A 12,412-nucleotide genomic window follows, 5' to 3' on the forward strand; every position below is an offset into this window, starting at 1 on the left:
GAACCTTTGGCCCCTCCACATGTATCTGGACTACAACTCCCATCATCCCTCTCTCTTAGCCATGTGGCTGGTGCCCAGGAACATTTGGAGAGGGCCACATAGGGATTTTAACTTTGAGTTGAAATCCCATCCCATCATACTGTTAGGCCTTTCTCATTAGCAGCAAACAAAGGCCACACCCATGAGATCCAGTGGCATGTTTAGTTAAGGCTAAAATAGTTTTGACACATGGGATTTAAGGTTCTGAAGATTCTGTGTTCCCTGCTCTCTAGATCAGTCTCTGCTAGCCAGGCGCTTCCCACCTCTGACACGCTGGCTGGGACTGATGGGAGTTATAGGGCACCAGGTGCAGAACGCAGGAAGTTGCTGAGTCAGGCCATTGTTCCTTCTAGCTCAGTATTGCTGGTGCTGGCTGGGCAGCAGCTTTACAAGATTTTGGGGAAGCTGTTTTTACCAGCCCTTGGGAACTGGGAAATGCCGTTGGGGACTGAACCTTCCACTCGTGCAGCTAGGTTCCTCACTGGGCCTAATCCAGACCAATCAAATGTGCCACGCTATTTCCCAGCATGGCTTTTGCTTTGGCACTCTGATTTATGAATAGATAATACTAAACCACAGAGCCCAGGGCTTGCCGATCAGAAGGTCGCCGGTTCGAATCCCCGTGACGGGGTGAGCTCCCGTTGCTCGGTCCCTGCTCCTGCCAACCTAGCAGTTCGAAAGCATGCCAGTGCAAGAAGATAAATAGGTACCACTCCGGTGGGAAGGTAAACTGTGTTTCTGTGCATTGCTCTGGTTCGCCAGAAGTGGCTTAGTTATGCTGGCCACATCACCCGGAAGCTGTATGCTGGCTCCCTCGGCCAGTAAAGCAAGATGAGCGCTGCAACCCCAGAGTCATCCGCGACTGGACCTAATGGTCAGGGGTCCCTTTACCTTTACCCTTAATACCCCTGTTGCTCTGTGCTCTAAATGTGTGGTTTCAGTTGAGATTACTGCATTGGAAGGGGTTGGACTCCATAAGCCGTTGAGATGCCTTCCAACTTCACAATTCTGTGACCAGGATTGTACAGTAGCCTGTTCTGCATGTAGCTACCTTCTGAAGTTCAAAACTTGTGGGAAAGTTTCCTGTCTCTCCACCGTTCTGCCCCCGCTTTCCTTCTAATTTCACTCCCCTCCATTCCCAGTTAACTCTGGAGGGGCTCGGAATTAGAGCAGAAACAGTAGTATGATTATGATTATGATTTCTTAGAAATGGTTTCCCTTCCTCCAGAAATGTCAAAACAAGGGGGCTCATCCGGACAGCTCCATTTGCAAGGACCACCTAGCTTTTATGTTTGCCGATAAACCATACGGAAAATGTGGAGGCGAGAGAATGATAATGCCTCTTGTAAACAATCTGAATGGCTGAGGAAAGAACTTGGCCTTTAGAACTATGTAAGCTTTTTTAAAAAAACCAACAACAACAAACAAGAAGGAGAAATTGGCGTGAGAGGGAGTCAGTTTGATTTGGGACTAAGGACAGCTGCAAGTTTACCCCAAGCATACGAGATTGCTTTGCATTCTGGCTGAAATAGGTACCCACCCTGGTCACAAACATTTTGAGCAGAACATATCCTGAAAGAGCAACTTGCAGAACTGTAGATCTGAGCCGTTTGTCTAGGAAGTACTGTAATGGAAGGAGCTTGCACTAGAGTTTACCTTCAGGCCGCCATGTTTCTTTCAGAGCAAGAGCAAGGACAAAGAGCATCTGGGAAATGAATGAGGCAACAATGAGGCTTTCAAGTTTGCTTGCGGCAGATTTAGGATAGGTGAAGTTGGGGAATTTGGCAAAGAATCAAGCAGAGGCTGGGTACTTCTTGCCTTTCTTTTGATGGGGTCCCTGTTTCATGCTAGCCAGTATAGACTGCAGCACTTCTTTGCATGATTGTCTGCCTTTCTCTCTGAAAGCCAAAGGTTGGGTTTCAGCTGGCAGAAGAGCTTTTGTGAAAGCTCAAATGTGTTCTGCATGTTGAACCATGCAGGCAGCCAGCAGGAAACCTATTATAGAGTCCAATGGAGCTTAATCCTAGGCAGCTATGGATAAGACTGAAGTTATGCTGATCCAAGTAAATTGCATATTGTGCATTGCTGCTGAGTAGTATATTCTGCCCATGTTTGCTCCTGGTCCCACCTACCGCAACATGTGGCCCTTGGAATATTGCCCAGAAGGAAATGTGGCCCTCAGGCTGGAAAAGGGTTCCCAGACCCAGCTATAAATCCTCTGCTCAGGAGCATCCAGAAACACCTGACTGACCACTCTTGGAAGCAGTGAACTGGGCTATGTGGTCAACCACTTCCTTTATCTGACCACATTCAGCCTTTTAATCTCATTTCAGAGTCCTCATAGCTGCTCTTGATAGGCTGCATCTCTTTGATACCAGCTAATGGTGCTGCCTTGCACTCCGCCTTCCTTATGGCCTTTTCTTCCTGGTGTGCTAGAACATTAATCCGTGATGTTCAGCCACTCTGTCTCATCCTTAAGTCTCATTAAACCTCATTATCTGGTTCTTTCAGCTGTGGCAAAACAATGTTTAGAGGGGCAATTCTGTATAAGTACAGCCTTGATGGTTTTGCCTTGCCGAAAGCTGCCTCTTCTGGAGAGGATCCTGGCTACAGAGCAGGACATTGCGCCACTGCTGCCAATCGTATCAGGCCCCATTCACGCCACTCATGTAAAGCATCATGATACCACTTTAAAATAGTTGTGGCTTCCCCCAAAGGATTCTGGGACCTGTGGTTTGTGAAGGATGGTGATGGATTTTAGGAAGCCCCTATTCCCCCACACAGAATACAATTCCCAGAATCCCCTGGGAAGAGGGATTGGCCGTTAAACCACTCTGGGAATTGTAGTTCTGTGAGGAGGAATAAACTCTCAACATCCTGAGCAAACTGCAGCTCCCAGAATCCTTTGGGGGAGGCAACTAATGACTACTCAAAATGATATCACAGGGCGTTAAATGTGGCCTCAGAGATCTGGGCTGAAATTTAGAACTGGGCTTTCTGGCATGAATTGGGGGGGGGCAAGTACCCCTGAGCATTTTACTGCAAAAAATCCATTTGAGAAAATAAAATGGGAAAGGGGGTAGGTGTGCTTGATCTGCTCTCATTGCACAACATACATTTGCTTGTATGCGATTGAACCCCACCTCCCCACTTGAAAACAGGAAGTGGCCTAAATTCAGTGCTCGAAAATTATGAGGCCTGCCTCTCAGCCTAATCGCTTCTTGGCAAGGACTTCAAAAGCCTTCTAGCCTCGGCCAGGACGATCAGCTTCACATACCTCTGTCTCTGCCGGTGTCTCGCAGCAGCTATCAGCAGTCTTCCTCTCCTGTAAGCGCTGTGGATCTGGGCCCATAACCCTGTTGTTGGGATACTGCCGGGGAGATGGGGGCATTTGGCAGGTGCCAGCTGCCTCCAGCCACCGGCTGGCAGCTGGGCGATCTCCAGTACAGCATCAATCAGCGACACGAGCCTCAGATACATTTAGAGACTCGGCATGCTCTTATCAGCAGAGTGTATAACTTCTCACAACGGAAGTGGCGGACAGAGACATGTGTTAAGCGTTATTTACAGGCGTTTATTCAGCATAGTTCAGGAACAAAGGAAAAACATGTCTGTTTCCCTTCATCTCCAGCAAACAGCAATACAAAAGCAATATACAAACGGAAGTTCCCAGCAAGCCTGTGCTGGGAGTAAACAGGCATGTGTTGCACAACAGTCATGCCTGCTCCTTCTAAGGTGGAACAGAACTATATCCTCACAGTTCGCACATGTTGTGGCAATGGGTTCCCAAGTATGCAAAGTATGGAGAAGGGTGTGTGTTGGGGGGATGAGGGCCCTCCTCTCCAATGGGTCTCTGCCCCCAAAGCAGCATCTCTATGGAAGACATTACATCTGGAAAAGTGCCAAAATCGCCACTTGCATTCCCTGTGAGGCGAGTTGCTGTTTGTGGGCTTCCCATATAGGTCCCTGGTTGGCTTCTGCGAAAATAAGATGCTGGACTAGGTGGGCCTTTGGCCTGATCCAGCAACCAGCAGGCGGCTCTTTACGGTCACCGAAATGACTCTGCACTAATTATATCGACTTACATTTTGTTTGATTGCCGGAAGCTTCCTCCAAGTGTTTTGGGAGAGGCAGGTTCTATAAATATTTGGACCATTTTTGTAGCATCCGCTTAAAACATATACAATTTGGAGTTGTTTACCACCGTAAGAACCTTCCAATCCCCTTAACCTCCATCCTTTCGGCTCCATCAAAAGGGCCGTGCAACATTTTTCTTTTTTAAAAACCTTCCTTTGCTTTTATTTTCTCTTATTAAAGTAATCACTCACTCTGTTGCAAGCCCAGGACATTAAGAGGAGGAGGAGAGTCTTGACCCTTTTTGACAACCTTATTTCAGAGCTAATGGCATTAAAACTGGTTGCCTGGTGCTATTTTAAGCTGGCTCCCTCTTCCTTCCTGGTGATCTTCCCGTCGCTGAGAAGTGAGTCATTCGCTGTGTGATGGTCAGATGCCTTTTCTAGTTTTTCGGTTGCAATGGAGTGATAGTGGGCTGGTCAATGGATTCTTTGTTGATGGGTGCATTGATATCCCCACCTTTTCCTTCATGGAGTTCAAGGCGGTATTCATAGTTCTTCTGCTCTCCATTTTCTCCTCACAACAACCCTGTGAGGTAGATTAGGCCGGCCACTCCCAGTTCACTTCATGGCCGAGTGAGGATTTGAACTCTGGTCTCCAAGGTCCTAGTTCAACACTTTAACTACTGCTCTGTAGATGAAGTTGTGTGTCAGGCAAACTGGTCCATTAGGGTGGAAGCGGCACTGCAGATTTATTTATTTCACAGCCTTTATACAGTGGTTGCTTGTAATCAAATCTCTAAGTAATGGGTAGGTAAACTAAGGCCCGGGGGCCAGATCCGGCCCAATCGCCTTCAAAATCCGGCCCGTGGATGGTCCTGGAATCAGCGTGTTTTTACATGAGTAGAATGTGTGCTTTTATTTAAAATGCATCTCTGGGTTATTTGTGGGGCCTGCCTGGTGTTTTTACATGAGAAGAATGTGTGCTTTTATTTAAAATGCATCTCTGGGTTATTTGTGGGGCATAGGAATTCATTCATTTCCCCCCTCAAAATATAGTCTGGCCCCCCCCCACAAGGTCTGAGGGACAGTGGACCGGCACCCTGCTGAATTGATTGCTGACCCCTGCTAAGTGGTTTATGAAATAAAAATGAAAGTGTTAACATTATCAATAGAAGGAGGTATTTTAAGAATGCTTAAAAGAGAATTAAAATCAACTGTAAGCAAATGCAGGTTGGAAGGCAGGTTTGCATTCTGAGGGTTAGTTATATCCAGGGCTGGTTGTTTTCAAAATAGACCAATTGAAATTTATGGACGTAAGTTCATTCATTTCCATGGGTGTATTCTACTTAAGACTAGCATTGGAGGCAACCTGTTTTTTCTGGATATGCTGTTGGCCTAAACAAAAAATGTTTCAGGGAGATTCCTATAAAGAATAGAAGGGGGTTCTTTCCTGACGTCAATAGACAGGGAGTTCTAAAGTGCTACAACAGAAAATAAAATGACCTGGCTTAGATGGATATCTGTGTATGGGAAGAAGGAATCTCTCACTGATCCTTGCACATTAGGGTGTGTTGAATTTTTAAAGTCTTTATTGTCCTTTTCATGCAGTTTATCTGTTAACTTTGCTAATTCTGGATAGTTCCTCAATTTTTCTTGCCATTGTTCTTTCGTTGATACTGCTTCTTTCTTCCACCCTTGAGCTAATAAGATTCTTGCTGCTGTTGTAGCATACATAAATATTTTCCATTTTTCTTTTGGCAGTTCTTGACCTGAAATGCCTAGCAAAAAGGCTTCTGTTGTTGTTTTTTACAAATGTTATTTTAAACATTTTTTTCAATTCATTGTATATCATTTCCCAAAAGTTTTTTTTAAACAATTTTACATTCCCACCACATAGAGCTCTCCTTGTTTTATTGCGTTCTGAAATAAAACAATCAGCAAATGGGTTTTGGAGGCAGGGCGTGGGAGGGGAACCGAGCCAATGCCGGCCACAGGTGCCGCAGAGCTATGCAAAATAATCATTTGTGGGATCTATATTAAGGCTGCATCTGCCTAGGGGAAGCCCAGAGGACGTAGAACCACCCGTGAGCTCACATTTGATAGCAGTGAGCCACGATGACCTGGTTTCATCCGATGCACACAGAGACTCTTAAGTCTCTGTCCAGATACCAACCTAGAGGGACTTCCGAAAGCTTTCCACTCAGAATGCTCAGGTGCGATTGTTACAGATGCAAGGAATCTAACTTTCCATTCCCATTTTTTTTAATGAAAAAAACAACAAGAGGGGATATTTGCTGTCCTGTTTGCCAGCTTCCCATAGTTATCTAGCTGGCCACTGGGAACAACATGCTGGACTAGGAGGAATTTTTGACCTGGTCCAACTTCTTATATTCTACTTGGATGGCTTTAAAAGTGGGGTTGATAAATTCATGGAGGATAAGGCTTGTCGGTGGCTACTTGCCAAATGATGTATGCCAGCATCAGAGGCGGGATACTGCCCAATACTAGTTCCTGGGAATTGCAAGAAGGGAGAGTTGCTGTTGTGGGTTGGCAACTGTAAGAACAGGATCCTAGACTAGGTGGGCCTTTGACCTGATTTAGCAGGACTCTTCTTAAGTGTGTATCCATCCCTATCCTTGGAAGAATGCTCTGTGTCATCTTTTTATTAACGCTGTAGTTCTCTTCTGCTTCTGTCTCTCTCCCCCCCCCCCCCAACCTCAAGGTGGTTTCACCCAAACATCAATGGCATTGAAGCGGAGAAGTTGCTGTTAACCCGAGGAGTCCATGGGAGTTTTTTAGCCCGGCCCAGTAAAAGCAACCCGGGAGACTTCACCTTATCCGTCAGGTATGAAATGTTCAAAAACAACAACTTTGGGGTGGACGGGCCAGCTTGGAACCAATAGCATGGTGCCATGTTCTCAGCGGAACAAATTCTGAGTGGAATGAATCCTAAAAAATCTGAAGGAGAGTCTCCACCCCCATCATTCAGCCCGGATGCTGAGGTCCAGTACCAAGGGCCTTCTGGCAGTTCCCTCACTGCGAGAAGGCAAGTTACAGGGAACCAGGCAGAGGGCCTTCTCAGTAGTGGCACCCAGCCTGTGGAACGCCTTCCCACCAGATGTCAAAGAGAACAACAACTACCAGACTTTTAGAAGACATCTGAAGGCAGCCCTATTTAGGGAAGCTTTTAATGTTTGATGCATTACTGTATTTTAATATTTTGTTGGAAGCTGCCCAGATTGGCTGGGGAAGCCCAGCCAGATGAGCGGGGTATAAATAAATTATTATTATTATTATTATTATTATTATTATTATTATTATTCAACATCAAAACATTTGCTGTGCCCTCACCCTCAGTACACACCAGACATTCAGAGTTTTCCTTCTCACCCACAAGAAGGATGGAAAGACCAGTGGCAGAGCTGCTACTCTGCATGCAGAAGATCCAAGCAGGCAGGGCTGAAATCCTGCAGAGACGTTGCTGGTCAGCGTAGACCAATGTTTCCCAAACTTGGGTCTCCAGCTGTTTTGGGACTACAAATCCCATCACCCCTGACCATTGGTCTTGCTAGCTAGGGATGATGGGATTTGTTGTCCCAAAACAGCTAGAGACCCACGTTTGGGAAACATTGGTGTAGACCAATGATAGCCAACTGGTGCCTCACCTCCCCAGGCTACCAGCTTGGGTTGCTTTCAAAGAGGACTATACAAATTAATAGAGGGGAAGGCTATCAGTGACTGCTAGCCAGGACTGGCGATGTTCTGCCTCCACGGTCAGAGGCAGAAACACATCTGAATACCAGTTTCGTTTGTTTGAAAGTTGTAGGAGAAAAAGAGGGCGATTGCACTCAGGTCCTGCAAAATGAAACTGTTTTGGTCAGGTGGAAAATAACTCTTGTGCGAGAGATGAGGCACTCTGCTCATGCTCAGAGGCACCCTCTGCATGGGTTGCTAGTGTTCTTGCAGCTGCAAATTGGCCAGCTTCCTTGGGGCTGCTGCCAAACCATCCAGTGATCTCAGGGCAGAGTCCGCCGGCTTGGAAAAACCCCTCTTGATCTTTCCAAACCTCTGAATGTTTAGCTGCTGGTGGGGGGGGGGGGCAGGGAATAAGCTCATCCACTCACAGCTGTAGCTGGATCTCGGTAAATAATTTAAGGAGCAGGAATTGGTGCTCTGTGCATTTCTGTAAGAGGTGTTTGGGCCGCAAGCCAGCCTTCGGGGAAACGCAAGCGCCAAGGAAAGGGAGTTTGAAGAGCCTCTGGATGAGGAATCCATTTAACATGAAGAACGGGGGACGTTTTCTGAGAGCGGGTCTCATGTTCTTGGCTGCAGCTATAATGCAGATTATTTCAGGGGGAGTGGGGAGGAGATATTGCTAGATAATAGTGTTTCCGCCTCCTCTTCCACATTGTCACACGGCTACAGGAATTTCCCTTTGTGAAAGTGGCCCCTATTTGCTTACACACTAAGCAGGTACAGGAATATTTTTGTTGTTGTTACATTCCCCCACTTCCCCCCCCCCCGCCCCAAAAGCTCCAAGTACAGTGGTACCTCAGGTTAAGTACTTAATTGGTTCCGGAAGTCTGTACTTAACCTGAAGCATTCTTAACCTGAAGCGGACTTTCCCATTGAAAGTAATGGAAAGTGGATTGATCCGTTCCAGATGATGAAAAAACACCCCCTAAAACTGCAATTTAACATGATTTTTACTGTTTCCCGAGACCATTGATCCATAAAATGAAGGCAATAATCAATGTACTGTACTATAAAATAAATAAGACAGTATTTTAGATGAAAAAAAATATATTTCCAAACTCACTGTTTGGAGGGGGCTCAGGGTCCTCTTCCACAACCACAATCGGCTTGGCTCCCTACATTTGCCGAGGCCTCAGAGAGCTCCGTAGGCCCCGCCGATGTCCGGGTTTTCATCCAGGTAGCAGTGAGGCCTCCGAGAGCTTGGACAACTTACTTCCAGGTTACAATCGTTCGTAACCCGAAAAAACGTAAGTTGAAGCGTTCGTAACCCAAGGTACCACTGTATTTAAAGACTCCAAGAGTTGCAGTGCTATCCTAGAATTTGGTTTCCTTTGAATGGACCAGGGGAGATTCTGGTGCCGTAGTAGGACATACGGTTTTAGTTACACACAGATACAGCCTAAGCCTAGGATGGAAGTACTCGCAGCATTAACACCCGCAGATACCTTCCTTCTCCATCAGGTGCTGCTCTGGATCCCACACAGAGCAAGCACATCTCTGCATCTCCAGCCTCATGCTCCTCTCTCTGGTGTCTGTTCTCCTACTTGGCAGCCAATTCTGTGAAACTTTTATTCCTAGACTTCTCTCTCTCTCCTTGCGATGATCCTGCGAGGTAGGTTAGGTTGGGCGGGATATGAACTCGGGTCCCTGCAGTCCTCTTTACTGCTCCCCTTGCTGTCTTGAGCTCCAACCGGCAGGTGAACACATTTCCCACCCCCCTCCACTGTGAGTCTTACAAGGAACAGTTTTGGCCTCCGTCAAACACGGTATTGATAGAGACACCTGTGTGCGTTTTTGAGGGAAGCACGGATTTATTGCCAATCGGCAGGCAAGGGCAGCCCATCCCGACACTCTTGGCGGTTCAGCTTTCATATCTCGGAGAGCTTTTGAGGTAATTAGCAGCTGCAGCTGTGTGCTTCAGAGAGGGAAAGAGAGCCGTCTTCCTTTCTAAAACCGCGCCAAGACGGATCTGAGGGCGACGGAGGTTCTTCTCCCGCGAAGCGAAATTTGCAGCCGCAGCCGTTTTCATGTAATTATTTAATCCAGCTGCTGGTTTGGAGAGAGACCCTGCCGCCTTCGCTCAATAGCTGCCTCTGTGGCGAGGCCACAGGTGTCCCTTCTTTGTGCAGAAGCGATTTTGGCATCAAACAAATTGAGCGTGACTCCACGGAAGCATTGTCGGGCGTTTAGATGTAGGCGGTTCTGGCAGAGAAGCATTTGTATGGTGGCCTGGTCATTTGCAAAGGATTGTGTGTAATTTCCTCTTTTATTCCCCAACCCCCCACCCAGGTTTTAGAACTGCACGATTTTTTCCAGGTGTTAGCATAGCTTGCCCATTTAAAAATATTTCCTTTGCTTTTACCACATTCATTCACAGCTCAGTAATGCTCCAGGATCACTCAGGAGCAATCGTGTCAATGAGCATACGAGATGTCAGAATGAAAGATGAGGTTGCTGGATCAGGCCAATGGCCCCTCTAGCCCAGCATCCTCTTCTCACAGTGGCCGACCAGATGCCTGTGGGAAAACCCACAAACAGGGTTTGAGCACACAAGCCCTTGTGGTTTCAATGCAGAGCCATTGTGGCTTACAGCCATCAGTGGCACTCTCCTCCCTGAGAGAATCTGCTTATAAAGCCATCCAAGCTGGGGTGCCATCACTGTCTCCTGTGGCGGTGAGTTCCATAGTTTCAGTGCTTTGCAAGCAGACAGTCCCCAGTCTAGTCCCTGGCATCTGGGAGAGACTCTAGTCTGAAAAACTTGCAATATTTGGGTTTGAAGATTGAAAAAATACAGTGGTACCTCGGGTTACATACGCTTCAGGTTACCGACTCCGCTAACCCAGAAATAGTACCTCAGGTTAAGAACTTTACCTCAGGATGAGAACAGAAATCATGCTCCGGCGGCGCAGCAGCAGCAGCAGGCCCCATTAGATAAAGTGATGCTTCAGGTTAAGAACAGTTTCAGGTTAAGAACAGACCTCCAGAATGAACTAAGTTCTTAACTCAAGGTACCACTGTACTGGTTTCTGGAAAGTAGAATCTTATGTGGAACAAATGTTTTGAATAATTCTTTGTATGTAACTGACAGATAAAGAATTGGAAGCCTTCCTTTTCCTTTCCTTTCCTTTCCTTCTTCCCTATCACCTTTCCTTTTTTCTTTCTTTTCTGTCCCCCCCCCCATGCATGCTTCTCTCTCTCTCTCTCTCTCTCTCTCTTTCCTTTTTCCGCTTTTGTTTTTATATAGATTAATTTTTGTATAATTAAAAATCTTTAACAATGACAACAACAATGCAAAGAAAGACACCGGTCTCTGATACCCCAGGGGGATGCTGGACACCCCGTAATATGCTTTTCGTTTATTTAAAACTTCATCAAACCAGTTAGGATAAAAACAGTGGTTTGTGAGCAACTTTCTGTCTTCTTTCCAGTGCGGAATGGGTTAATCCCATTTGGCTATTAGCAGTGCTGAGAGCACAGGCGCAGTCCCATTGGGGACCCTTTCTGGCCTTTTCTCCCCTCCCTGGCTTTCCTAAGAGGGGGGAGGCTAATTGCATTTAAAGGCACTTAAGAGGCTGCTTGCCTGCCTGCTGAGCTGGCCCCTTTAGGCCTCCAGACGCCTGATGGATGAGTTCAGTCCGGGAGGGGTTGTCTGCTTCTAAAAGGCTTGGTGGGCCAGTGAATTTGGTCACTCCCAGTTGCGGGAGTCCAGTAAGATTGGCAGCAGGGGACTCTCCCCTAAGAGCTGGGCTCATTTAGAAACACAGGAAACTTCCTTATTATACTGAATTAGACCTTTATTCAGAGTCTTTATTCATAGTGCTGACACATGCTATTACTATTTAAAAAACAAAAAAAATGCACATTAAACAATAAAACAAAACCTTGCATCGGTTTCTGACCCTCCTGGCTGTGCAGATATTCTGATGCTGATGTTTATCCCACTTTTGATTTAGTTATTATTTATTGAATTTATATCCTTCCCTTCCTCCCCTGGAAGCCCAGAGTGGCAAACAGATGCTAAATTTAAAAAAAGAAAGCATTCTAAAACAAATGAAAGCATTCTACAAAAAAAAAAACCAATTGCAAACGTCTAAAAGCAGTTATGGTCAGAAATGGTCTTCCGTCCAGTGATTTTGGGGTTGCCAGGAACAGGGTTGTTCAGCCAAGGGGAGCAGGAATGCATTTCCTTCTGAAGGTTAATGAAGGGCATGCCACAACCGGGGAGCCATCACTGAAAAGGCCCTGCCAGCATCAGTGGGGAGGTCCCTGGTGCTGGCACTTGATCCAGGAATCTCAGAGCAGCGTGCGTGATTCTACCCCACACATACCAAATTTGTCTTTACAACAAGTGTGCAAGGAGAGAGAGAGAGAGAGAGAGAGAGAGAGAGAGAGAGAGAGAGAGACTGGCTAGAGTCCCTCAGAGAATTTAAAGACCAAGTGAAGATTTGCACCTGAATGTCAACCTACCACCCTGCCCCATGTAGCCTGTGGCTTCCAGGGTTTGTTTTGCAAACAGGTGTTACAATAAGTTTTTTACTCAT

At 46.4% G+C, this 12,412-nt stretch overlaps 1 protein-coding gene across 2 annotated transcripts in view; it reads left to right on the top strand.

The window, feature by feature from the left end:
* Positions 1-12,412, top strand: part of LOC310850756 (tyrosine-protein phosphatase non-receptor type 11-like) — a 56,548-nt gene that overhangs the window by 22,207 nt on the left and 21,929 nt on the right. For both annotated transcript variants that reach the window (XM_083752660.1, XM_083752661.1), the window contains exon 2: positions 6,838-6,960. In XM_083752660.1, coding sequence (XP_083608786.1) covers positions 6,838-6,960 — 123 coding nt within the window. The remainder of the gene's footprint in view (positions 1-6,837; positions 6,961-12,412) is intronic.

Source organism: Podarcis gaigeae (assembly GCF_964106915.1).
Source record: "Podarcis gaigeae genome assembly, chromosome: 8".
NCBI classification, from domain to species: domain Eukaryota; kingdom Metazoa; phylum Chordata; class Lepidosauria; order Squamata; family Lacertidae; genus Podarcis; species Podarcis gaigeae.